Genomic DNA, 27547 nt, shown 5'->3' on the forward strand with positions numbered 1-27547 from the left:
CCAGAGGATCAGAGGCTACAGTCCGTGAGTCACCTCAAAGGGGTAGCACGCACGATCCAGCAGATAGATGCAGCCATCCCAATGGAATGGACAGTTGAGATGCCTATTACTTCCACCACTTGGATGGGAGCTTTTTCGAGGACAGCAGTTTCTCTACAGGTGATCGCTCTTTGAGGTCTCGGGGAAGATGCTCTGGTCTTTGACGTTGGGGATGGAGATATACTCTCTAGATCCACGGATGATATTCTTCTAGAGGTTGCCTTTCAGCCTGTCAGGATTGCTGGTTTTGTGGACCATGGAGCGGGTTTGCAGTGGTACTTGGACCCTGACCCTCTGCTCTTGGCCCTAGGATCCTGGAGGTTGTGGTTATATGGAGGTGCACCTATCAGGTGCTTGCAGTGGGACCCAGGAGAGTGGGAGTAGATAGATCATGGGCATCGAGAGAGGGGGATTCCCTTCTTTCGTTTCACGGTTGGTAATGCCAGGAGATTTCAGCTGAGCAGTAGAGGTTGGGTTCCCTCCCCGATTGGTTATGACGCGAACCCGCTAGATCAGCCAAAACCATCTGCTCATCCCACTGAAAGCCACTCCACAAGAACGAGAGTGCTCAACGATGGGCAAGCTCCTTCCACTGAATCCGCTGATGCGTGGCTAATCGAGGCTACGAGGCACAGAGCCAAAATCCGGGGTCCCTTCTGGGCTGGGAAACCTGGATAAGTTCATAAGTTCTAGGCCCCTAGAAAAAAACTCTGTTCTGCCCGCCCATCGTCCGAATCATTCCAGAGCCCCCCATTGGGATAGCTTCTTCATCACCGTAGATTTGCGTAGGAATTTCTGGAGGAGGCTCTGGAAATCCCTCAGAAAATAGAAAGATCATTCTTTTCTTTTGGCTTTCTATTCATGGAGGGATTGCAGTGAACCTATGGAGATCACGATTTGGGACTGATCCCACTTGCCCTCGTCATTTTGCAGAGGAGTCAGTGCAACATTGCCTTTGGGACTGTAATCAAGTGAGGATTGTTTGGGAAGGAGATTGTTTGGGAAGGAGTTGCTCGGATACTCAGCATTTTTCATACTTTCCCTTTCTTCATGACTTGGGGCTCGGTCGCATGGTTATCCCTTACTGGGCCCCAGGTGTTTTATGAGGGTGAGCCTTCTTCTTGGGCACTCTCGATCCGCCGACAGGTGATAGAGCCCTGCCCTCTTCAGGAGGTACCACATATTCCTTTCAGAGCTTCACATGTTTCAGTGGACACCTCTTGGGAGATTTTGGCTAGCATTTCCTCTTGGCACATTTGGAGAGATAGATGCACAGAGGCCTTGGATGGTACCCAGATACACCCATCACAGGTGTTCACGGGTATTTGGAGTGATACGGTTCACACTTTGATAGCCATATGGGCTAACATGCAGGGCCCTTCACGAGCAGCCTCTTCTAGGAGGACTGTATTTCTTCAAGTTTGGAGGGGTTCTCCCTTTTTCTCCGAGGTTGCTACCGGATTGAGATGGCACTATCAGCCCCAATCCTTTCTTTTTGGCTCTTGAGCTTTTCATGCATTGCATGGTATATCCCGTATTCCCATATGGAGCTTGCTCTAACGGTTTTCTTTAATACTTAGTAGAAGTCTCGAAAAAAAAAAAATTTTAGTGCTTAGTGTGCATGTGTCTATCCTATAAAGGCATTGTACTTGTCACTTGTCAAATCACTCAACTTTGGTCTACACGAGAGTACTTTTCATTGCTTTCATTTCCTTTCCATTTTATATGTTTGCTATCTTTCCTTTCCATTCCTAGTGTTAGCTTGCTTCTCTCCCTACCACTATGTTCCTTCATGTGGTATTAGAGCTATGTATCTAGCCCTTCCCCTACTCTCCATGCTCAATCTAGAGGATGAGGGAGGCCCGAAAATGAAAGCTACCCTCTCCTCCGAGATAGATCTCCCTTCCCTCACCCTTAGCCTCTCCATCAGCTGATCTACATCGACATTGGAGGTGCCATTGAAGACACTTTGGAGTTGGCAACTAGCTGCCTAGACTGCTATTTCAACTGTTCAAAGCTATTCGCCTGTTGAAGCTGTTCGTGCTGCCCATTTGGTCGCCATTCTAGCCTGCCATCTGTAGGAACAAAGTGGAGACAGGTTGTGAACACAAGTAAGCAAGAGTGCACACACAAGAAAGCTCCAATAGAAATGTTCAAATGAAACAATACAAGTACTTGGTATATATAGTATCCAAGTACTACTGGTCAACCATAGGGTTGACTTTATGCCTACAACACCATATTTTTGTAATCTCTTACAAATGCCCCCTCAAAGATATGGCTAAAAGTACCCTGGAAACCTCTCAGGTGTACCCCGCAGTACCTAAAGTACCATGGTTGCACAAATTCATCCAGATGGATATGCAACCTATGGGAGTACATGAAAATAATGTCATTGTGAATCACTTCACAACCCCCTTTGACATTGTGACAATGTCTCTGATCCCCAAGCCATGTCGATGTCGTAAGAAAAGATCTATTGACAGGGTTTTGGTGAAGATATCTGCCACATTGTCCTCAGATGGACAATAGATGAGATCAATGAAGCCATCAGAAATACAATCCCGTACATAATGATAATGGTTTTCAATGTGTTTCATGCGAGCATGAAAGACAAGATTGTTGGCTATGGCAATGCAACTCTGGCTGTCACAGAAGATAGAGTTTGCTTCGCCATCTTGTGCATGATGCAAGATATGCAAAAGCTTCCGTAACCACATTAACTCCGTAGTCGCTGAATTTGCAGCTTTGTACTCTGCTTCACTCAGGAAAGAGAGACTCGCTATTGCTTCTTATTGAGCCATGAGATACAGACTGAACCCAATGAGAAGTAATAGCCAGTAGTGGACCGTCTGTCGTCAATGTCCCCTGACCAATCTGAGTCGGTGAAATCACTCAGCTTTAGATCACAATCTGAATCATAATGCAAGCCAAGAGAGAGAGTGCCATGGACATATCTGAGAACCCTCTTTGTTGCATTCCAATGTGTGATCGTGGGACAATGCATGAACTGGCTCAAAAGCCCTGTGGTGTAGGCAATATCAGGCCGTGTGGAGCATAAATATATCAAACTGCCAACCAACTGCCTGTACAAAGTGCCATCAAACTTTTCAGCAGCATCATGCTTACTTAGCTTGAGTCCCTTTTCCAATGGAGTAGCCACAGGATTACAGTTCTCCATTTTAAATTTCTGCAACAACCCCTTCGAATACTTGGTCTATGACATAGAAATCCCATCATGGGTCTGCCAAAATTCAATGCCAAGACAATAGTGCAATAGGCCCAAATCTGTCATCTCAAAGTTGTGACATAAAGCGGACTGCACTGCTGTAATTTGCTGCAAATCACTGCCAGTGAGTATGATGTCATCCACATATAGTACCAACATGACCAATTCTTATTTTTGCTGTAGAACATACAGATTTGGCTCTGTATGAGTGTTTACGAAGCCCTGGGACAGAAAAAACTGATGTATCTTCTGATACCATGCACGAGATGCTTGCTTCAGCCCATATAGAGCCTTCCTGAGGTTGCATACCTTGTGCTCTTGTCCCTTCACCTCAAAACCTTGGGGATGATGTACATAGACCTCCTCTTTAAGATCTCCATTGAGGAAAGCGGTCTTGACATCCATCTGGTACACTGACCAACCATAAAACGCAGCAAGAGAGATGACGGAATGAATGGTGGTCATCTTGGCCACTGGAGCAAATGTCTCCTCATAATCTATCCCCTCCTCTTGTGCATACCCCTTGGCAACCAAACGGGCTTTGTATTTCTCAACTGTGCCATCTGAATGGTATTTCACCTTATAAATCCATTTTGTGCGAACCACATTTTTCCCAATGGGTGCACTAACCAAGTCCCATGTGGCATTCTTCTCAATGGATTTAATCTCAGCTTCCATAGCTTTCTGCCATGCCGGATTATGCTGAGCATCCTTGAAGCTCTGAGGCTCATTTTCAGCTTCCATCACTGAGGTCATCAAAGCAAAATTGACCTTTTTTCTATTTTTCTGAGTGCTGGCCCTGGTTTTCACCAAAGTAGGCTGATCCTTAGCATCTTGAATGGTCAACCTTGCCCAATGTGGAATAGATTTCTCTGCTGTACCACTCAGAGCTGCATCAACATATTTAGTGGCCTCACGACGTTGATAATGCCTCCAAACATGAGGCTGTCTATTCTCATTAATTGGCTGCAAATCTGAAACATTTGAGGGAGAGCCATCCTCAACATGTGGCAAGCCATCTGAACTATGAGAAGTAGAAGGGGAAGCATCAGGAGACTCCGTCTCATCATCCTCAAATTGGATGATGTCCAAAGAGGTATATGGTGGCAGGTCTGCACTAGTGGGCTGCATGCACTCATTCTCAACAAAGAGAACATCTCTGCTGATTATTACCTTCCTGGTAGCGGGATTATAAAGCCTAAATCCCCTGCTTTCAGTGCTATACCCCACGAAAATGCATTTGACACCCTTGTCATCAAGCTTTGTTTGATGTGCATCTGGAACCAGAGCATATGCCACTGAGCCAAAAAATCTGAAATGACTAACCTTTGGCTTAAAGCCATACAAAGCCTCAAATGGAGTCACATTAACCAAAGCTTCGGTAGGGCATCTGTTCTGAATAGAAGTGGCTGTCACAATTGCTTCTCCCCAAAAAGCTTGAGACTCTTTTGAATTTCAGCATGCATCTCGTCATTTCCATGAGAGTACGATTCTTCCTCTCAAGGAGTGGATTCTGCTGTCGTGTGTAAGGGCATGTCAAGTGATGTTTTTTTTTCCAAGAAAGAGACTTCTATTAAGTAAGAGAAAAAACCCGTGAGAGCAAGCTCAAAGCGGAATACATCATGAAATCATGAGGATAGATAAAAACCCCCTCAGAGTGAGGTGGAAAACAACCAAGGCTCAGGCTGAAAGTGCCACCTCAACCCTGTAGTAGTCTCAGAGAAGAAAGGAGAATCCTTCCATTCCCTGAAGAAAGAAGCCCTCCTAGCTGAGGCTGCACGGGAGTCTCCCTGCATACCTGTCCATATGGCCATCAAAGTATGTACGGTGTCTATCCAGATCCAGATACTAGCCAATGTGTGCGAGGGATGAACCTGAGTACCCTCCAAAGCCTCTGTGCATCTGGCTCTCTAGATATGCCAAGATGCTATGCTCGCTAGAATCTCCCAAGAAGTATCCACAGAGGCATGTACAGCTAGTTGTACAAGGAAGATGTGGTACCACATCCAACGAACAGGACTTAGTCCACTGACGTCGAATCGAAATGGCCCGAGAGGAGTCAAATCTCTCATAGAATACCTGAGGCCCTGTAAGAGAAAGCAAAGCCACTGAGCCCCATGTCATAAAAAGGGGGGGGTGGGCAAAGTGACTGAAAATCCTAGCTACCCCCATACAAATCATCCTCGCCTGTCTGCAATCCCATAAGCAATGCTGAATAGTCTCTGAAGCAGAGAGGCATCGAGGGCAAGTAGGGTCGGCTCCGAACCTGGACCTCCAAAGGTTCACTGCAATCCCACCATGGATAGAAAGCCAAAAGAAGATAGTGATCTTTCTATTCCTATGGAATTTCCAGAGTCTCCTCCAGAAACACCTCTGCAGATCCGCGGTGATATCAAATGTCTCCCAATGAGGAACTCTGGAAGGTCTCCAACCTCTACTACTGAGCTGATATCTCCTCGCATTACTGACCGTGTAATGAAAGAAGGGGATGCCCTTCTCTCGATGCCCTGCGTCAATCCACTCCCACTCTCCGAGGTCCCACTGCAAATACCTGATGGGAACTCCCCCATAGAGCCAGAGCCTCCAAGACCCGGTAGAGAGTAGCCGGAGGTCTGGGTCTAGAAACCACTCTGAACCTAATCCCTGCACCAAAAGACCTACAACCCTGATAGGCTGAAAAGCAGACTCAAGCAAGATGTCCTCTGTGGACCTGAGCAATCTGCCACCATCCTGGACACTAAAAACTAAAGCATCCTCCTGTGCATCTCGAAAGGCCAAAACATAAAGCAGAACACCGCCTCTCATAAAAGTACCTGCCCAAGTGGAGGAAGTGCACTGATGGCATATCATCTGAGTCTACCCAAACCTCTGGAAGGGCTGCCTCAATCTGCAAGATCCTCCCTGCACTCCCTCTAAGATGTCCTGTCAACCTTGATTTGGTCTCCTCTGGAAGCTTGCGGAAAGCTTTCCAAGACCCCAAAGATGATGCAGGTCCCCTCTCCCACTTGGACCACTGCATGTATAGTGAGGCACCCAATGGTCTGCCATGATCATCTAAAATACTTCGTTCCACATGATGGGTTGCCTATCAATCTCTTCCCGAGAGGAAGGAGGAATCCTCCGAAGATTGCTTCTGAAACTGGCCCAAGCTTTCAGAATGGCAACCATGAGAGGGGACGAAGGTGATCTGAGGTGTGCTGTGGTGAAGATCCACCTAACACTGCTCATCCAGTCTCCTCCTGAAGAAGGTGTGCACCTCTATATGCTGCTAATAAGAAAGTTCTTCCACGGTTCCTGCCCTGGCATAAGTCCCCGCACCACCATCTTGCAAAGTAAAGCTCTGCACTGTAAATCTGGATCAATAATATTGAGACCCCCTTCCTGTGTAGGGAGGATGAGGGTCTCCCAAGCCACCCTGGCTAAGGCATCTACTGTGCCATCAAGCCCACTCTAAAGAAAGTTTCTGATTGGTCTTCTGAGCTGAAGGATGCAGTCCCTAGAATGGCACCAACATGAACAAACAAACCAGGCCGTGGCCAAGAGGACCTGGTTGACCACCACAACTCTAGAGGCAAGATCCAGCTTGGCTGAGCTCCAAAAAAGAAGCTGCCTCCTGATGCTCTCCAAAACGGGAGCAAACTGCTGCGTGGAAGAAATATCCAAGCCGACCTGGCAGCCCAAATACCTGATAGGCTCACCCCTCTGAACCCAAGTGAATCCTATGTCAAGCCCCCAAACTGGAGTGTCCTCATCACTGATCCAAAAGCCATTGGATTTATGCCAATTTATCTGCGCCCCTGCCGCCAAGCAAAATAAATCCAATGCTGTCCTGAAAGAAGTGAGCGTCTGTGGAGTGGCATCCAAGTAAACTGCTGTGTCATCTGCCAACTCACTGTCAAGTAGCTCCTCTTCCCTTCTGATGGGAAGTCTCAGCCCAAAGATGTCAGCTTGAGATCTAACATAGATACTCATAGCTTCGGCCACGAGCAAAAAAAGGAAAGGAGCAAGGGGGCATCCCTGATGGACTGATCTCGAAATCTGAAATCTCTCACCCCTTGCCCCACCAATAAGTACCTGGTTGTGGGCTGATCTGTACAAAGAGGAAACACCTCCGATCCAAGCATCAGTAAAGCCAAAGCGTAGAAGGGTGCCCTCCAAAAAACCCCAATCTACTTTCTCATAAGCTTTCTCAAAATCCAAAAGTAGAATGGCTAGATTCTGGCCACTCTGCATGGCCCACTCTGAAGCTTCCTAGAAAGAGAAAATGTTATCAAAAATGCTTCTGCCATGCACAAATCCCGTCTGAGTGTCATGAATAAGATCAGGGAGAAGGGGCTGCAATTGGAGGCTGATAGCCTTGGCCAGAATCTTGTAACAAGTCCCCAGAAGTGTGATAGGCCTCCACTAGGACACTAAATTTCTACAACCTCCTTTTGGGATAAGGTGGACAAGACCCTCTGTAAGCGACCCAAGCATCTCGCTAGAGTCCCAAATGGCCTGCAGGGCTGAAGTAATATTATCATATCCCAAAATGCAATGAAAAAAGACAGGGTGAGGCCATCCGAACCTAGGCACTTGCCCTTGTGAAGGGCTGAAAGTGCAGTCCTGAACTCTGTGTTGGTGAAAGGTGCATCAAGTAGAACATGCATACACGGATTCACCAACACAGGGATACTCTGCCAAATAGCTATGACTCACATCATCAGGCTCTGTCTTCAAAACCCCATGTGAGTCAATAAGCTGGGATACACTCTCTCTATTATGTCTAGGGCCAAGAGTAGAGAAAAAGTGTTTATTGACTCTACCACCCATCTGAATCCAGAAGGACTCCCGTGCATGAAAGGCATACTCTGCTCTCTCATCAAGCAATATTTGCTGATGAGCCCTTGCTGCAGCAAGGTGCTCCTAAATCCAAGCATCTGAAGGCCGTTTCTGCTCTTCCCTCTGCAAAGCTGCCAACTGCTGGCGAACACCAATCTCACGTCTGAGAATATCTCGTCTCCTGGTACAAGCAACTGAGCGGTAGAAGTCGCTAATACCAGAAAGGGCAGCAACTACATGTGATGGATATGGCTGCCCACCTTGGACATGAGAAACCCATATCTGCAAGGCTGCCTCCGTAAGGTCCTCCTCTGTGTAAAAGGCATCTGGAATCCTGATGCTAGTAGACCGGCCTCTCAAGTGAGGCTCTGAGATAGCCAGCACAACAGGAAAGTGGTCTGAAGTGAAAACCCCAGCAGCAATGCATACCGATCCACCTCTGTCTAGTGCCCAATCATCTACATAGAATCTGTCAATGCGTGCATGAATAGGCATCTGCCGCCTCCTGTTCGACCAAGAGAACAGGAGGGACTGTGGCTGAATAAGAAAGGCATCATCCCACCAAGTATCTCTGCCACAGAAGTGAAAAAGGAAGGCATCCCAAGCCGCTCTCCCCAAAGAGTGAAGTCCGCCTTCTCTACCCCCTTTTTTGTCTGACGGTAACCTGTTAAAGTCACCTCCAATCACCCATAAATCCGCAATGGGGGCCCAGGAGAGCAAATTCTTCCACATAAGGACACGTTCCCCTCCAATGTTGGAGGCATACAGGTTAAGGAAACCAACCTTACGCCCTCTAATCAAAAGAATAATCCACTGAGCTCTAGAGGGAATAATGACTCCGTGTCCAACAACTAAGGGGAGAACCGACTGTGAAACTGAAATAGAAGTGCCCCCCCTGGTGCCCAAGGCAGGCGACCAAAAAGTATGGCCAGAAAGCAACTTGCCTGACTTGGCATAATCTCTAGAATCCAGTTTGTGCTCTTGAATAAATAAGATATCAATGGAACCCCCAGTAACACTAAATGAAACTGATCCCGGATCAGCTATCCACGGTGGCGATGTGGGACGCCACCTAGGCCCTGTATGTTCCAACTAATAATCCTCATCGACGGGAGGATGTAGAGTGGAACACCTTACCCAACCTAGTGGCGGAAACACATCCCTCAACAGGGGAAGACCTCCTGCTCGAGGAGGGAGGAATGGAACCAAGTGGCGGAAAATCAACAGGGGAAAGAACCCTGCCACCTGAAGAAGAAGCCCTGTCAACAGGAAACCCAATCACTGGCTCCCCAAAAGTAGCAGGCACAAACTCCTCCTCTAGGAAATCTGAACCATCTGCCAGGGCTGAAAAAGAGTTCCTGTGAAGCAAGCCAGACACCGGAGTGCGAAGGATCCCTTCTGAGGGAAGAGGATCAAAATTGTAAACCATCCCCTTCCCCCTAACCAAGGGAGGAAGTGAGGACTGCTCTCTATCCTGTGTCTGCCCAGCCGCAGAGACCTCTACTACCTCAAGAAGAGTGTCTGGCACCGCTGGATCTAGAGAAGAAGCTACAACTGGGGAGGAGATCGAAGCTTCAGTGTCTCGGATTGTGCGAGGTGAGACTAGAGGGATAGCTTGAGGTGAAGCAGAGTCCACTAATGTACCCTCGTGAACTGAAGGAGGGATCTGCACACGTGTCGGAACCCACTGGAGAGCGTCGCGTGCCCCTGAGGTAGGTGGGGGTCGAGGAGCAAGTGATGGACCTGTACCACCCCCCTATCGAGGCCGAGAAGCAGGTGCTGGACCTGTACCACCACCATCCTGAGGAGGACCGCCATGCGAAGGTCGAGGAGCAGGTGCTGGACCTGTACCACCCCTCTGTCAAGGTCGAGAAGCAACAAGTGCTGGACCTGTACCACCCCCCTGTCCCCCCTGTCGAGGCCATGGGGTGATAGCTGTACCCAAGGGCTTCTTGGGCCTTTTCTTCTTCCTAGGGCAATCTCTGGCAAAGTGTCAAATGGTCCTGCATATCCTGCACTGGTCTTGTCTGCCTGAAATCTCTACTCTTTGGCGAAAAAAGGAACCATCTCGGCCCTGGATCCGGCCCTGGATCATAACATGATCCATCTTGAGGTTAGGATCCTGACAAAGGAGCCTAACTCTAGGTACCCCATCAGCCTTGGTTGCCTCTGCTGCAGTCAATGGCAACCCAGGGAGGGGTGGGATCTCAACAACTGCACGAAAATGCTCCCCAATAACAGAAAGAAGTCGATGGTAAACCTGGAGAAGCCCGGGAAATCTAATAAAGAGCGAAAAGATTTCCTTATCTGCCTCCACTAGGTCGAAACCAATATGAAAGGCTTCAAAGAAGATCTTCCTGTGTCCTAGGTGTAAAAACTCAGCTTTGAGCACAGTGTCGCAGCCTCTGGAGTGTCAAAAACAACCTGGAAAAAACCTCGTCCCAGAAGACGAACATCTAACAATCGTGGAGTGAGGTTTGGGGGGAGAGCCGCAAGCATCCAGTCTCTGGCTTGGGATCTGGAGGGGTGAGACCCGAAGATGCGTGCTAGCAACGTGGTAGAGCATTCAATCTCTACATCCTTCTTGAGCTGCTGCAACTCGTCTTTAGAAAAGGTAATAGTTTTCGCGGCCGGTGAGGTGGAGTAGGATTGGCTGACGGAGTATCCATCGCCAATCAAGGTGAGGAGGCCGACTCTGACAACTTGGAGGCTCCTTCAGCTCCAAAAAATGCTGCAGGAGATAGGGGGGTAGAAAACAGGGAAAGGAGGTGAGGAGGGAGCGGGGGAAGGGGCGGGGAGGGGAGGGGTAAAGGGGAGAGGCTGAGAGGCTGAAGGGGAGCGGGCAGGCTGAGAGGGAGGGAGGGGGCAGGCTAGGGAGAGGAGAGGGAGAGGAAGGAGAGGCAGGAAAGGGGTGGGCTGAGGGGCAGGGAGGGAGCGGGCTGAGAGGAGAGGGAGAGGAGGGAGAGGAGAAGGAGGAAGGGGGCTGCAACAGGCTGAGAGGGAGAGGAGAGGGAGAGGAAGGGGAGGGAGGGGCAGGGAGGGGGCGGTGCAGGGAGAGGAGAGGGAGAGGAAGGGGCGGGCTGAGAGGCATGGAGGGGGTGGAGGAGCAGGCAAGGAGGGGGCGGAAGAGCAGGCTGAGAGGGGGAGGAGAGGGAGCGGGCTGAAGGGAAGGGGGAGGAGAGGGAGAGGAAGTGGCGGGCTGAGAGGCAGGGAGGGGGCGGAGAGGCAGGGAGGGGCGGAGGAGCAGGCTGAGAGGGGGAAGAGAGGGAGCGGTCTGGAAGGGGGCAGGCTGAAGGGGAGGAGGAGAAGGAAGGGAGGGGCTGAGGGAGGGGGAGGGGCTGAGGGCAAGGGAGAGAGGGAGGGACGGGCTGAGGGAGAGGGTGCAGCAGGGGAGCGGGGAGGAGCAGCAGCTCGTGCAACCGGCCTATTACTTTGATGCATGTGCTGTTAAGTGATGTTTAATCCCATGCTGCTTCAAAAATCCCTGGAATGCATGTGACATGTACTCTCCCCCTCTATCCGAGTTGAGTGTTCCAATTCTAGAATTGGCTTGGTTCTTAGCCATAGCTTTGAACTCTCGAAACCAATAGAACACCTCAGATTTTTCCTTCATGAGAAAAAGCCATGTGAACCTGGAGAAGTCATCTATAAAGGTCACAAAGGACCTTGCTCCTCTATGCGTGTGAATGGTCATGGGGCCACCTACATCACTGTGCACTTTCTGCAACACTTGGTTGCCTTGACCCAATTCTTGCCTTGTTTACTGAATGGCAAGCGATGCAATTTGCCAAGTGCACACCCCTCACACACTTCATTTGCTGGTTGCTGTAATTTTGGCATTCCCTGAGTCATATTGTTGTTGTATGAAGGGAGATTCAAGATCGATCGAGCTGCTACTCCTCCCCGCTCCCTTGCTGCCCCCTCTCCCTCATCCCCTCCCTCCCTCTCTCCCTTGCCCTTAGCCCTTCCCCCTCCCCCTCCCTCAGCCCCTCCCTCCCTTCTCCTCCTTTCCCTCTCAGCCCGCCCCCTTCCCTCCAGCCCGCTCCCTCTCCTCTCCCTCTCAACCTGCGCCGCCGCCCCCTCCCTGCCTCTCCTTCCTCTCCCTCTCCTCTCCCTCTCAGCCTGCGCTGCCCCCTCCCTTCCTCTCAGCCCGCCCCCTCCCTGCCTCTCAGCCCACCCCCTCCCTACCTCTCCTTCCTCTCCCTCTCCTCTCCCTCTCAGCCTGCGCCGCCGCCCCCTCCCTCCCTCTCCTTTCCCTCCTCTCCCTCTCCTCTCAGCCCGCCCCCTCCCTACCTCACAGCATGCCCCCTCCCTGCCTCTCCTTCCTCTCCCTCTCCTCTCCCTAGCCTGCGCACTCCCTCCCTCTCAGCCCGCCCCCTCCCCTTCAGCCTCTCAGCCTCTCCCCTCTACCCCTCCCCTCCTCGCCCCCCACCCCCGCTCCCTCCTCACCTCCTTTCCCTGTTCTCTACCCCCCTACCCCCGTCATTTTCCTTCCTCATTCTCCACAGCATTTTTTGGAGCGGAAGGAGCCCCCAAAATTGTTAGAGTCGGCCTCCTCACCTCGATTGGCGATGGATATTCCGTCAGCCAATCCTACTCCACCTCCACCGGCTGCGAAAACTATTACTTTTTCTAAAGACGAGTTGCAGCAGCTCAAGAAGGATGTAGAGATTGAATGCTCTACCATGTTGCTAGCACGCATCTTCGGGTCTCACCCCTCCAGATCCTAAGCCAAAGACTGGATGCTTGCGGCTCTCCCCCCAGACCTCACTCCACGATTGCTAGATGTTCGTCTTCTGGGACGAGGTTTTTTCCAGGTTGTTTTTGACACTCCAGAGGCTACGAGCACTGTGCTCAAAGCTGAGTTTTTACACCTAGGACACAGGAAGATCTTCTTTGATGCCTTTGATATTGGTTTCGACCCAGTGGAGGCAGATAAGGAAATCTTTTCGCTCTTCATTAGATTTCCCGGGCTTCCCCAGGTTTACCATCGACTTCTTTCTGTTATTGGGGAGCATTTTGGCGCGGTTGCTGAGATCCCACCCCTCCCTGGGTTGCCATTGACTGCAGCAGAGGCAACCAAGGCTGATGGGGTACCTAGAGTTAGGGTCCTCTATAAGGATCCTAACCTCAAGATGGAGCATGATATGATCCAGCGCCCGGATGGTTCCTTTTTTCACCAGAGAGTAGAGATTTCAGGCAGACAGGACCAGTGCAGGATATGCAGGACCATTGGACACTTTGCCAGGGATTGCCCCAAAAAGAAGAAAAGGCCCAAGAAGCCCTCTGGTACAGCTTCTGTCCCACGGCCTTGACAAGGGGTGGTACAGGTCCAGCACTTGCTCCTCGGCCTCGACAGAGGGGTGGTACAGGTCGAGCACCTACTTCTCGACCTCCGCATGGTGGTCCTCCTCAGGACGGTGGTGGTACACGTCCAGCACCTACTCCTCGACCTCCGCATGGCGGTCCTTCTCAGGATGGTGGTGGTACAGGTCCATCACCTCCTCCTCGACCTCCTCCTACCTCAGAGGCACGCGACGCATTCTAGTGGGTTCCGGTTCGTGTGAAGGTCCCTCCTTCAGTTCACGAGGGTACACTAGTGGACTCTGCTTCACCTCGAGCTGTCCCTTCAGTCTCACCTCGCACGGTCCGAATCACTGAAGCTTCGACCTCCTCCCCGGTTGCAGCTTCTTCCCTAGAACCAACGGTGCCAGACACACTCCTTGAGGCAGTAGAGGTCTCCGCGGCTGGGAAGACACAGGATCGAGCGACGAGAGCAGTCCTCACTTCCTCCCTTGGATACGGGGAAGGAGATGGTTTACACTATTGATCCTCTTAACTCAGAAGGGATCCTTCGCACTCCGGTGTCTGGCTTGCTTCACAGGAACTCATTTTCAGCCCTGGCAGATGATTCAGATTTCCCAGAGGAGGAGTTTATGCCCTCTACTTTTGGTGAGCCAGTGATTCAGTTTCATGTTGACAGGGCTTCTTCTTCAGGTGGCAAGGTTCTTTCCCCTGTTGATTTTCCGCCACTTGGTTCCATTCCTCGCTCCTCGAGCAGGAGGTCTTCCCCTGTTGAGGGGTTTGTTTCCGCCACTAGGTCGGGTAAGGTGTTCCACTCTACATCCTCCCGTCGATGAGGATTATTAGTTGGAACATACAGGGCCTAGGTGGCGTCCCACATCGCTGCCGTAGATAGCTGATCCAGGTGTTACTCGGGATCAGCTTTATCCAAGTGTTACTCGGGATTCCATTGATATCTTATTTATTCAAGAGCATAAACTGGATTCTAGAGATTGTGCCAAGTCAGGCAAGTTGCTTTCTGGACATACTCTATTGGTCGCCTGCATTGGGCACTAGGGGGGGGCACTTCTATTTCAGTTTTGCAGTCGGTTCTCCCCTTAGTTGTTGGACACGGAGTCATTATTCCCTCTAGAGCTCAGTGGATTATTCTTTTGATTGGAGGACGTAAGGTTGGTTTCCTTAACCTGTATGTATCCCGAAAGGAGGTTGCAGAAATCTAGTGTCTCAATGGAGGCCTATCACACTTCTCGCTACTTGTTACAAGATTCTGGCTAAGGCAATCAGCCTCCGATTGCAGCCCTTTCTCCCTGATCTTATTCATGACACTCAAACAAGTTTTGTGCATGCGGAAGCATTTTTTATAACATTTTCTCTTTCTCGAAAGCTTCAGAGTGGCCAGAATCTAGCCATTCTACTTTTGGATTTTGAGAAAGCTTATGATAGAGTAGATTGGGGTTTTTTGGAGGGCACCCTTCTACATTTTGGCTTTACTGATGCTTGGATCGGAGGTGTTTCCTCTTTGTACAGATCAGCCCACAGCCAGGTACTTATTGGTGGGGTAAGGGGTGAGAGATTTCAGATTTCGAGATCAGTCCGTCAGGGATGCCCCCTTGCTCCTTTCCTTTTTTTGTTCGTGGCCGAAGCTATGAGTATCTATGTTAGATCTCAAGCTGACATCTTTGGGCTGAGACTTCCCATCAGAAGGAAAGAGGAGCTACTTGACAGTGAGTTGGCAGATGACACAGCAGTTTACTTGGATGCCACTCCACAGATGCTCACTTCTTTCAGGACAGCATTGGATTTATTTTGCTTGGCGGCAGGGGCGCAGATAAATTGGCATAAATCCAATGCTTTTTGGATCAGTGATGAGGACACTCCAGTTTGGGGGCTTGACATAGGATTCACTTGGGTTTAGAGGGGTGTGCCTGTCTGGTATTTGGGCTGCCAGGTCGGCTTGGATATTTCTTCCACGCAGTAGTTTGCTCCCGTGTCGGAGAGCATCAGGAGGAAGCTCCCTTTTTGGAGCTCAGCCAAGCTGGATCTTGCCTCTAGAGTTGTGGTGGTCAACCAGGTCCTCTTGGCCACGGCCTCGTTTGTTTGTTCATGCTGGTGCCGTTCTAGGGACTGCATCATTCAGCTTAGGAGACCAATCAAAAACTTTCTTGGAGTGGGCTTGATGGCACAGCAGATGCCGTAGCCAGGGTGGCTCGGGAGACCCTCACCCTCCCTACACAGGAAGGGGATCTCAATATTATTGATCCAAATTTACGGTGCAGAGCTTTACTATGCAGATGGTGGTGCGGGGACTTATACCAGGGTAGGAACCGTGGAAGGACTTTCTTATTAGCAGCATACAGAGGTGCACACCTTCTTCAGGAGGAGACTAGATGAGCAGTATTAGGTGGATCTTAACCACAGCACACCTCAGATCACCTTTGTCCCCTCTCATGGTTGCCATTCTGAAAGCTTGGGCCAGTTTCAGGAGCACTCTTCGGAGGATTCATCCTTCCTCTCATGAAGAGATTGATAGGCAACCCATCATGTGGAATGACAGTATTTTAGATGATCATGGCAGACCACTGGCTGCCTCAGTCTACATGCAGTGGTCCAGGTGGGAGAGGGGCCTGCATCATCTATGGGGTCTTGGAAAGCTTTCCACAAGCTTCCAGAGGAGACCAAATCAAAATTGACAGGACATCTCAGAGGGAGTCCAGGGAGGATCTTGCAGATTGAGGCAGCCCTTCCAGAGGTTTGGGCAGACACAGATGATATGCCACTCACTTGCTCCACTTGGGCAGGTACTTTTATGAGAGGCGGTGTTCTGCTTCGGGTTTTGGCCTTTCGAGATGCACAGGAGGATGCTTTAGTTTTTAGTGTGCAGGATGGTGGCAGATTGCTCAGGTCCACAGAGGACATCTTGCTTGAGTCTGCTTTTCAGCCTGTTAGGGTTGTAGGTCTTTTGGTGTAGGGATCAAATTCAGAGTGGTTCCTAGACCTAGACCCTCGGCTACTCTCCACCGGGTCTTGGAGGCTTTGGCTCTATGGGGGAGTTCCCATCAGGTATTTGCAGTGGGACCCGGGAGAGTGGGAGTGGATTGACGTAGGGCATCGAGAGAAGAGCATCCCATTCTTTTGTTGCACGGTCAGTAATGCCAGGAGATTTCAACTCAGTAGTAGAGATTGGAGACCTTCCAGAGTTCCTCATTGGGAGACATTTGATATCACTGCGGATTTGCAGAGGTGCTTCTGGAGGAGACTTTGGAAATCCCACAGGAATAGGAAGATCACTATCTTCTTTTGCCTCTCTATCCATGGTGGGATTGCAGTGAACCTTTGGAGATCTAGGTTCAGAGCCGACCCTACTTGCCCTCGTTGCCTCTCTGCTTCGGAGACTATTCAGCATTGCTTATGGGATTGCAGACAGGCGAGGATGATTTGAATGGGGGTAGTCAGGATTTTCAGTCACTTTGCCCACTCCCCATTCTTTATGACATGGGACTCAGTGGCTTGGCTTTCTCTTACATGGCCTCAGGTATTCTATGAGAGATTTGACTCCCTCGGCCATTTCGGTTCGACGTCATCAGATTGAGTCCTGTTCGTTGGATGTGGTACCACACCTTCCTTTTATAGCTGTACATGCCTCTGTGGATACTTCTTGGGAGATTCTAGCGAGCATAGCATCTTGGCATATCTGGAGAGCCAGATGCACAGAGGCTTTGGAGGGTTCAGGTTCATCCCTCGCACACATTGGCTAGTATCTGGATAGACACCGTACATACTTTGATGGCCGTATGGACGAGTATGCAGGGAGACTCCCCTGCAGCCTCAGCTAGGAGGGCTTCTTTCTTCAAGGAATGGAAGGATTCTCCTTTCTTCTCTCATCCTACTACAGGGTTCAGGTGGCACTTTCAGCCTCAGCCTTGGTTGTTTTCCACCTCACTCTGAGGGGGTTTTATTTATCCTCATGATTTCATGATGTATTCCGCTTTGAGCTTGCTCGAGCTTGCTCTCGCGGGTTTTTTCTCTTACTTAATAGAAGTCTCTTTCTTGAAAACAAAAATATATATTGTTGTTGTACAAGTAGGACAATGCCCTATGATGGACATGTTCAAACCTGGCATGCCATAAATCAGCCTGGGAAGTGTTTGCTACAGCCAATACCTTCTGATCATAAGGCTGAGCATCAAGCTTGTATAAGCCTCTGTCATATGTGCCTATTGCTACAACCTCATACCCTTTCTTTGGATCCTTGATCCTGCATCATTGGTTATCCTGAAATTCGAACAACATATGTTGATCACGGGCAATGTTTGAAACTGAAATCAGATTTTGCCTCAAATCTAGAACATACCAAACATCTCGGATATACTTAACTTTTCCCATTATCAAGCTGAATAGGAATGTTACCAACTCTGATGATGTCTTGAGAAGCATCATTGGCACACGTAACCTGTCTGCCATGAACAGGTGTGATGCTCTCAAACCACTCTTGGTGAGGAGTGATGTGCTTAAAAGCACCACTGGCGATATACCATGTATCACTTGCAACAAGGGAAGCATCCCCTGATTGATTTTCAGCATTCGAATCCCCCCTGGCATCCATCTTCTCATTAAATGCAGCAAACACAAAATCTCTATCACCTTCGGCAAGATGAGCTTCACCATGTGCATCTGAAGCACGAGTTTCAGTGGGGGCAACAAAATTATTGCTAGAGCTGTCCCTTTGCCTCTTCTTTTCATTGGCAATCCTTTTTTGACACTCTACAATGTAATGCCCTGGCTTCTTGCAATAATCGCATTTGCCCTTTTTTTTATTTTTGCTTGAATTGCTTGCATTCCCCTCCTTGGGCTGAGTTGTATGGCTGTGTTTTGGCTCAAACTTTTTCTAAAAATTGCCTTTTCCACCCATGGCAAGCGCTTGCTCACCCTGACGAGAGGCTTTGGCAAAATTTGAGCATCTCTCCTCTTCTTGCAACAAAAGCCCAACTAACTCATCAAACGAGAGTGGGGCTGCCCTAAGAACAATTGTCGATGAAGTGACGAATGTGCCATATGAGGGCGCTAAGCTATTGAAAGGAATAGAGACAAGCTTCTTGTCTTCTATCTCCTCATCACAATACTTGCGAGCTGATCACGTAGATCAATGATCCTGGCAATATGATCAGTGATGGCCTGGCCTTCCTGCATCTCGAGATCCTTGAGCTGATTTGTCAAGGCAATGGCCCTTGCCTCATTCTTAACATGATACATGTTTGCCAATCTTTCCCATGCTACCTTTGCATCCTTGCACGACTTGATAGTCGTCATAATGTGCCTCTTCACATTTGTGGCAATCAAAAACATCGCTTGGGCACTGTGGCGGTCAAACTTCTTCTACTCCTCCGTCGATGATATGGAACTAGCAGGAGGGACTGTAGCAGTCTGTTGTCTGCCTGTAGTCTGACCCGAAGAAGCTGTCCTGGATGTAGATGAGCCTGCTGGCCTCACCTCATCCCCACTAACAATATCCCACAAGCCCTTACCACCAAGATGTTCTTAAGCATGAATGACCACAAGGCATAGTTTGGTCCATCTAGCTTGTCACCCTCGGACAAATTGCCAAAACTGTTAGAAAGAGTCGACATGATGCAAAATGGGATACCCACAAGCTGCAAATGTACCTGCAAAAAGAACTGCAAGTCCCAAAAGTGCAACTGGCTGCAAATGTGCCTGCAAATCCCAAACTAATACTGGCTGCAAATGCAAAGTACGACTGGCTACTTTGAAATGCCACTAACTGCACAATGCAATCACTGCAAAATGGCATCACACCAATCACTACACTCTGCTGCAATCTAAAGTGCAATCTCAAGCTGAAAATGCACAACCCAAATCTGAAAGAGCGCACGCACGACTGCTCAAATGCATCCAACGGAGCTCAAAAGCATCCACAACTGTAAAGTAACTGCAAATGCACGCAACAATGCAGAGTATCTGCAAATGCACCTGAGAGTGAAAGAGTATGGGCTGCAAAAACAGTCCCGAGGCGAAAAACACAGCTCAAAACACTTACTGGACGTGCAACTTGGCCCGAACCACCTACAAAACAGTCCACTGACTGTGTGGGCAAGCCGGAGATGACAAAGGAGCTGAAGTGAGCTGTTTGGAGCTAAATGAAGCTGTCTAGAGTACTTCTGAACACAACACACATGTAGAGAAGAGCTTGGAGCTATTGGAACACACCCGGGAGAGGCTAGAGCTGAAAAAGGTCCAGATCTGAGCAGAAACACCCAAAAACAGCCGAAAACTGCTCGAATTGCCTTCTAACAAGTCCTACGGGCTCGAAATCAGGTTACGACAAGTCGTACGGACTCGCAGCACTATCGCGCAACTGTACGGACAGATCCGTACAGACTGTATAGACGAAAAAAATTTCCCACCTGAAATGGTGCGGGACATGCTTGTTTGTATGCGGGCAGCTCCGAAATTTCAAAAAACATCGAAATCGGACCTCAAAAGGTCAAAAAACAGCTGCTGACTATTGGAGCTACCTCAAGCAAAAGCTGGAGAGCTGAATGTGAGAACCAGGAACGCGCATTGGAGCACCAAGCTTGCAGGAGTCTGGAAGCAAGCACGGGAATGCGCTCTAGAGGCGGAAGCGCTCTGATACCAAATGTAGAAACAAAATGGAGACAGGTTGTGAACACAAGTGAGCAAGAGTGCATACACAAGAAAGCTCCAATAGAAATGTTCAAATGAAACAATACAAGTACTTGGTACATATAGTACCCAAGTACTACTGGTCAACCATAGGGTTGACTTTATGCCTACAATACCATTTCTTTGTAATCTCTTACACCATCTCTACAACTCCAGTCCACCATTCTCTATCAACATGCCCCCCACCATCTTTGCCCGTTATATAGAGCGCCTTTCTACCCGACTGTCTGCCATTTACAACTCGTCATTCTGCTCCACCTGTCCGCCCTTTACAGTCCGACATCCTTGTTCAGTTGCCCGCTTTCTGTCCGCCATCATGTACAGCAACAAACTGCCCGCAATGATTGTCTTCACCTTTGCTCGTCTGCCCATCATCCTTTCTCGCTCCTAAAGTGCTGAAACAGACCGGTACATTCCTTGTATAACTGAAGACTGAAGTTGGCATTTTCCACAATGAGTTCTCTCTCTTCAACCTCATTGCTCATGGAGAAGTTCACAGAGGAAGGATTTCCTACTTGGCAAACCAAGGTGCAGCTGCTCCTCATGAAAGAAAATGTATGGGATGTTACTGAGGATGACGCTACCACAACGGATCCTCAACAACTCAAGATATGGAAGCAACACAACTCAAGAGCTATTGTTATTATCGGACTTTGCCTCGATGACACTTTGATTCATCACATCGACTTCAAAATCAATGGCCAAGTTGATATGGGCGCATCTCGATAATCTTTTTGGTAACAAAATCACAAACTCCAAGGTTTTCTTCAAGTTGCAATTTATAAGTAAATGGAGGATAGTGATACCTTGAGTGCACATTTAGCAAAAATGCAATCTCTTGTTCAACAACTTTCCAACCTGAAGTATCCCCCGAATGACGAGGACGAAATGGCTGTCCTTATGAAGAGTATGGAAGGAGTCACTCGTTTTGAGAACACTCTTTAAGTACTTAGGCTTGCCACAACTACCTTTGATGATATGGTGACTCTTCCTTGAAAAAGATCGTCGAACCAAAGAATCTCCGATCTATTCATCAGGTAGGCCCTTGCCTCCACTAGCACATGGAAAGACAAAGTCATTCAAGCCTCTCAAGTGCACCTATTGTAACAAGCTTGGTCATACGGAGGACAGATGCTACCATAAGCTTGCCAAACAGCAAACTAAGGACCATGCCAACTGGGTTACACCCGCTAGTGATGATGAAGATGACAACCCTCCGACACAAGTTCATGGTCTCACTGCTCAAATCCACCGACATCTCTCTCTCCCTCCAAAGGACGATGGAGATGATGATCCATTTGTTTTCTAAGCATGTTGTAGTTGGGTACTCTGTCCTAGGGGTAATTTCCAAAATGAATGCAATAAATCATGTGTGTTGAGTCAATAAAGGTTCTCTGCCTTGGATTGTCCTCCTAAAATGATGTAGGGGTTTTCTATGGTGTGTGGCTCCATGTCTACTCCCAGGAGTGGATATTGGATGGATAGTACTAGATGCATACAGTCCTGTTCTACTTCTACAAGTGGAGATTGGATGGATAGTACCAGGTGGATATCTACCTCAGTCCATCTCAGGGATCCCTCCTTCCCTTTTATGGCTATGATCCTGAAAGCTTGGGCCTGCTTTAGGAGTAATCTTCAAAGAGTTTCCTCATCCTCTTGGGAAGAGATTGATAGTCTATCTCTAACGAAATGACAGTATACTTGACAATCATGGCAGACCACTTGGTACTTCTCATTATATGTGCAGTAGTCTAGATGAAAGAGAGGTCCCGCTTCCATTGTGGATTCTTGGAAGAATTTCAAAGACCTTCTAGATGATTGTAGACTTCCATTAGTAAGTCACCTCAAAGAAAGTATAGAGAAAATTCAACAGATTGATGCAGCCATACCCTTGGATTGGATTAATGCAGCTTAGGGCCTTTGTGAGGTCAAGTATCCCACTTTGCTCATAGAACTACAACGTACAAACGGGGATGCCTTCATCTTTGATGTTCATTCTGGGGGCAAGTTGTGTGGGTTTACAGATGATATCCTCGTGGATGTCATTCCAGTCTGTCAAGGTTGTAGGCCATGTGGAGCAGTGTTTTTTGGCTTCAAGGTGGTATCTAGACCCTAATCTAGATCACATCCCTTGGGTGCATGGAGCATTTGGCTCTATGGAGGTGTCTCCATAAAGTATTTGCAGTGGGACCCGGGAGAGTGTGAGTGGATGGATACAGGACACTAAGAGAAGAGCCTTCCCTTCTTTAGTAACAGGGTTAGTAGTGCCAGGAACTTTCAGTTGTGCCTTAGAGGCATGAAGCCCATCAAAGCTTCTTATTGTGAGAATTTTCAGATTAGTGTTGACTTGTAGAAATCCTTTTGGAAAAGACTCTAGAAATCACTCAAGAAAAGAAAAATCACTCCCTTCTTTTGGCCTTCTATCCATGGTGGGATTGCAATGAACCAGTGGAGGTCCATGTTCAGAGCAGACTCTACTTGTATTTGTTGCCTTTCCATTGAAGAGTCTATTTAGCATTGCTTGTGAGATTGCAAATAGGTGAGGGCCATCTGGAAGGGGATTGCTAGCCTATCGAATATCTTTATTTCTTCTCCCTTCTTTATGTCTCTCTTTCAGGGCCTTAGGTCTTTAATGAGAGACATGACTCTTCTTGGGACCTCTTTACTCGACAACATTTGTTTGAGTCATGCTCTCCGGGTAATGTTCCCTACTCTCCTTACAAACTTGTGCATGCCTCTATGGATACTTCCTGGGAGATTTTGGCGAGGATAATAGTGTGGCATATTTGGAGAGCCAAATACACAGGGCCTTGGATGGTTCCTACGTCCACCCTTCACACACTTTGGTCAGTATTTGGATAGATATTGTGCACAGCTTAACGACCATTTGGGTGAGTATGTAGGGGCCTTCCCAGACATTACTAGGAGGACTGTTTTAGTTAGGGAGTGGAGTGGCTCCCCATTTTTCTCAAAGTCCTCCGTATGATTAAGGTGGCACTTTCAGCTCTCAACCTTGGGCTCTCTCTAGCTCTCTTGCATGATCCTGGTTTTGCCCTTTTAGGGTGTTTTTTTCTCATGCCTTGCGTGATGTACTTCTCCCATGAGCTTTTCTCTTGGAGTTCTTTCACACTTAACAGAAGTCTTTTCTGTTGGGGGGGGAAAAAAGATCCCCCACCTCTGATGTAATGATGATTGTACTTCGGTACTTTGTTATTTTTGATTGAATATCTAACTTGTTTTGGTAAATAAGTTATTTTGCTCGGCAGAAGTAGCCCTGGAAGACCCCTACATACTTGACCAAATGACCATCAAAATGTGTGCAATATCTGCCCAAATGCTGGCTATGATGTGAGATTGGTGGACCTCTGGATCTCTAACATTTATTATTCAATATGCGTGCAGTATTTCAATCTACTAACATTCTTCAATCTAAACTTGAATCTTGTTTAAAGCTAATCGTAAACATGGTCTGAATTTGAACATGAACATGGTCTACATTATTTCAAATGCAAGGAAAGGGCTGTTCTTATGTTTAATAGTTTTGTAGAGAGGAAGTGTGCCATTTCTCTATCCACATTGGCATACATTTTTATATCTATGTCACTGAGCTTATATCTGATCTACCACTTGAATCGAGTAAATGAGTCTAAACTTGAGAACATGAGCTGAATAGATATGTAGTTTTTAATCACAATTTAAATGTCAAACTAAGGACTTGATCAATGAGCATTGAGCACTGAATTTTGAATCTTGTGTAAGACTGGTTGGCATTTTCCCCAATAAAAATGTTGCAAGTTGCTTGCTCTTTCTCCCCCGAGGTTTCTCAGGGAGGGTCTTTCATAATTAATAGAAGTCTTTCATTTGAAAAAATAAAATGTTGCAAGTTGCTCCTCCATAAAAACGTTGCAAGTTGCGAATGATAAAATCATTTTATATGTGTACTAAGTTCATCGTTTTGGAGGTTAGACTTGATGTGAAGCACGCTTTTGGGATTGCATTTGAATTCTTTTTATATGTTTTGTAGTCTTACATTTTCTTGAAAGAAATGTAAAACAAAATCAGTTACTTGTTAGAGGGGAAGCTATTTCTTTGGAATTATTGTTAGAACAAAATGAGTAATACAAAAACCCTTCTTGATGAACCCAAACCAAGGCATTGCATTTGAAACAAATCATACAAAGAAATAAGATCACCCTTAACTGAGAAGAATTGAGGAAAACATTACAAAGAACAACATGTAACCATTTTATGTGTATGAACACCTTAAGGTATGTATTTTAAATAAATTGTAATTGAATGATGATGACTAGCAAACAAAAAACAACATATCCCAATTGACATAAGATCTTATAGAAATTCCACACCTTTTGTTCTATGAGATGCCGAGCTTTGTCGAGATCTAAGCTTGATTTAGTGTGCTCCTCGACTAGTTCCCTTTTGCTATTTTGAAGACTTGATAGTTCATTCTCAATTTCTTTGATCTTTCATTGCACATCAACAATTCTAAGTCAAATATAAGTTTGTCAGTTTCCCAAATACAAGAGTCCACTCAAAACTGCAAAATCAAGAAGCTCCCTAATTTAATGGCTAAGTAGGAGGATTGTGCTGATATGTTCTAATCCAGGGAGGCATAGAGGAAAAATTTTAAACTATCACCTTGTCATGTTGACGTTGCTCTTGCACATGGAGGCCTTTCACAGCACTGACAAGCGCATCTCCCTATGAAAAATATAAATAACTTGAGGTTAGCTTGGCTTGAAATTGTACCTAAGAAGTCTGGATAATCTAGATCCCATGCATATAGAAAATCAAAGTGATTGCCGCAGTGATGTTTGGAAGAACTGATATTTAGCAAGAGAGGGATCATCAAAGACCCAACGGTGGTTAGCAAGAAATCTAAATTATGTGAGGATTGTGTCATGGGAAAAATGCATAGATAACCCTTCTCTTTGGAATGGAGAAGTGTGGGCTTCCGATGTTTGTGGACCATTCAATGTGGCTACACATGCAGGCAAGAGATATTTTGTGACATTCATTGATGATTTCTCACGCTTTGCATCAATTTTGGATACCGGAAGTTCTGTAGTTGCGTGACGCAAACTGAAGGAGTTTTGAGCATTTGTATTGGGGTTTTACCCCCCTTTCGGAGGAACAAATCAGAAGATGCCAGAAATATCATTTACATTTTGCTGATTTTTACTTCTTTTTTTCTTTTTCTTTTTCTTTTTTTGCAAAGAAGGAACCTTCTATTAAAGCTTGAAAGACTTCATACAAGACAGCAGCCCCGAAAAGGTGCTGAGTATGGAAAACAATCCGGGAAAAGGCTAAAAGGAAAATGGGCCTGTTCTAGAGAAACCCAGCTCACTGCCTAGGAGATCTCTGGTACTGGATCTAACAACCAGGTGGGGGGACTATACCCTCGCGGAGTGAAAATGTAAAAAACTCCTGCAGGCCAAGCCTTGCAGAATTGAGCACGCCTCATGATAGTCGCCCTAGAGCCTGGGGTCCCACGCTCCCAGGTGGAGCAGAGGGTGTATATGATATCTTGCCAGATGGCGACCAAGGTAGTCGAGGGTGGAACCAGATGCTCACCCATCACCAGACTGCAGCAGCAAGCAACCCAAATGTTCCACGCAGTGATACTAGCTACTACCTCCCATACGTTGTCCTCCGGAGGAGGAGGAGGAGCCAGGCTATCAGAAGGGACTGCCTTATGGAGCTCTATCCTATGAATACTCTGACCCTGTATTCTGTAAGCTGGGGAGATCTCATCAATCTGAAATGTGTGTCCTCCATTAGTAAACCAGGCCACCATCCCCCAAGTGTAGTCCCTCTGAAGACTCTGCATACGGGTCATAATCCTGAGGGCTCCCATCCAAATCCTCACTGCCCTATGACAGCTCCAGAGGTAGTGCAGGATCGTCTCCAGAAAACTAGCAAAGCAACAGTGACACTGCCCCTCCACCCGCATCTGCTCCAACCACAGGCTGATGGGCAAGCCTCCATGGGCAGCCAGCCAGAAGAAGTAGGATATCTTCCTCGGCCGCAAATTGGACCATAATCGTGTCCAAAACTTGGAACGGACATCTCGGGGCACTCTCTGGGCCACCCAATGCCTCTCCCTCGAATGGGTCCACATCGAAAAATCCATCTGAAGCCTCCTGCCAATTCGTGTGGTGTAGGAAAAGAAGGGCACCTCGTCCACCTGCTCGGCAAGGCTGCCCCTGGAGGGCCAGAACCACTCTCCCGGATCCCATTTGACTTCCCTCAAGGGCCTACCCTCCCAAAGCCAAAGGCGCCATTTGGGGGCATTCTGCTCTAAGATATTGGGAGGGCCAATGCGCCACTCCATCCCCAAACGTCCCACCACTCTGATCATCTGCTAGTGAATCCCATCAAGACTCCCATCCATCTCTGGGTCTCTCTCAGTGAGTGCCTGGAGTAGGCCTCTAGGTCCTACACGGAAAAACCGGGCTGTGTGCTGCCTTGCTGCATCATCATCCTCAAGGGAACACTAGTCTGAGAAAACTGGCCCAACCATTTGCTGTCCATCCACAAGCGAAGTCCCACCCACCAAGACTCAGGGATAGCTAGGTCAATCTCTCTCATCCGCTGCCCTGCCCCTCGCAGATGCGCTACGGTGCCAAGCCTCCCCTCTGCCTCCATGGGTAATCTGCCAAAAGACCTTAGCCAGTCCACTGTCCCACTATGCCCAACCAATGTGAGTCCGTTGTCCGAGCATACGCTCCTCCTGATCTCAGATCTCTGGGTGCCAAACATTGATGCTCGAACTCCTCTCTGCATTTGGGCTGGAGCTCGAATGAGGCCCCTTGCTAATCTCTGCCAGACCCCATGGAGGCTCCTCATCAAGGGGGAACCCTTCCCCATAAGGGGGGCCTCTGAGAAGATCCATCTGTGTGAAAGCTACCACTGCCCCCCAGTGCATGGGGTGTTCCTGAGAAGCCCTCGCTGTAAGAGGAGCTTCCAAGGCTCTGCACCTGGTGTTAGGCCGCGAACAACCAGCTTGCCCAAGAGGGTTGTGCTCTGTATCTCTGGATCGATGATACCCAAGCCTTCCAGTGCCTATAGCATGATCACCATCTGTCAAGCGACCCAGGATCTAGTGTTCCTCGTGCCGTCCAAACCTGCCCAAAGGAAGTTCCGAACCAACCTTTGCAGTTGCCTAATGCACCCTCTGTGAAAACACCAGCAGGAGGCGATATACCAGGCCGTGGCAAGAAGGACTTGGTTTGCCACTAAGGCACGACCTGCTAGGGAGAGTTTGGCCGAGCTCTAGTACAGAAGCTTGCGCCGAACACTCTCAAGGACTGGGGCGATTTGTTGCTCTGTTGTAATGTCAATACCAACCTGGCATCCGAGGTGTCTTGCTGTTTGGCCCCGCGGTATCCATCTGAAGCTAAAGTCACTCCCCACTCACAAATCTCCTGTGTCTCC

The 27547-nt window shown here is 48.1% G+C and overlaps 1 protein-coding gene across 1 annotated transcript in view; it reads right to left on the reverse strand.

Annotated features, from left to right (window-relative positions):
* Positions 1-27547, reverse strand: part of LOC147901299 (uncharacterized) — a 221363-nt gene that overhangs the window by 135214 nt on the left and 58602 nt on the right. Inside the window, exons 7-8 of the mRNA XM_087376466.1 lie at positions 24749-24811; positions 24457-24573 (exon numbers count right to left, since the gene is read on the reverse strand). Coding sequence (XP_087232592.1) covers positions 24457-24573; positions 24749-24811 — 180 coding nt within the window. The remainder of the gene's footprint in view (positions 1-24456; positions 24574-24748; positions 24812-27547) is intronic.

This window comes from Dipteris shenzhenensis, chromosome 6, assembly GCF_047967505.1.
Source record: "Dipteris shenzhenensis isolate YYH24624 ecotype China chromosome 6, Dip_SZ_1.0, whole genome shotgun sequence".
Lineage (NCBI taxonomy): Eukaryota > Viridiplantae > Streptophyta > Polypodiopsida > Gleicheniales > Dipteridaceae > Dipteris > Dipteris shenzhenensis.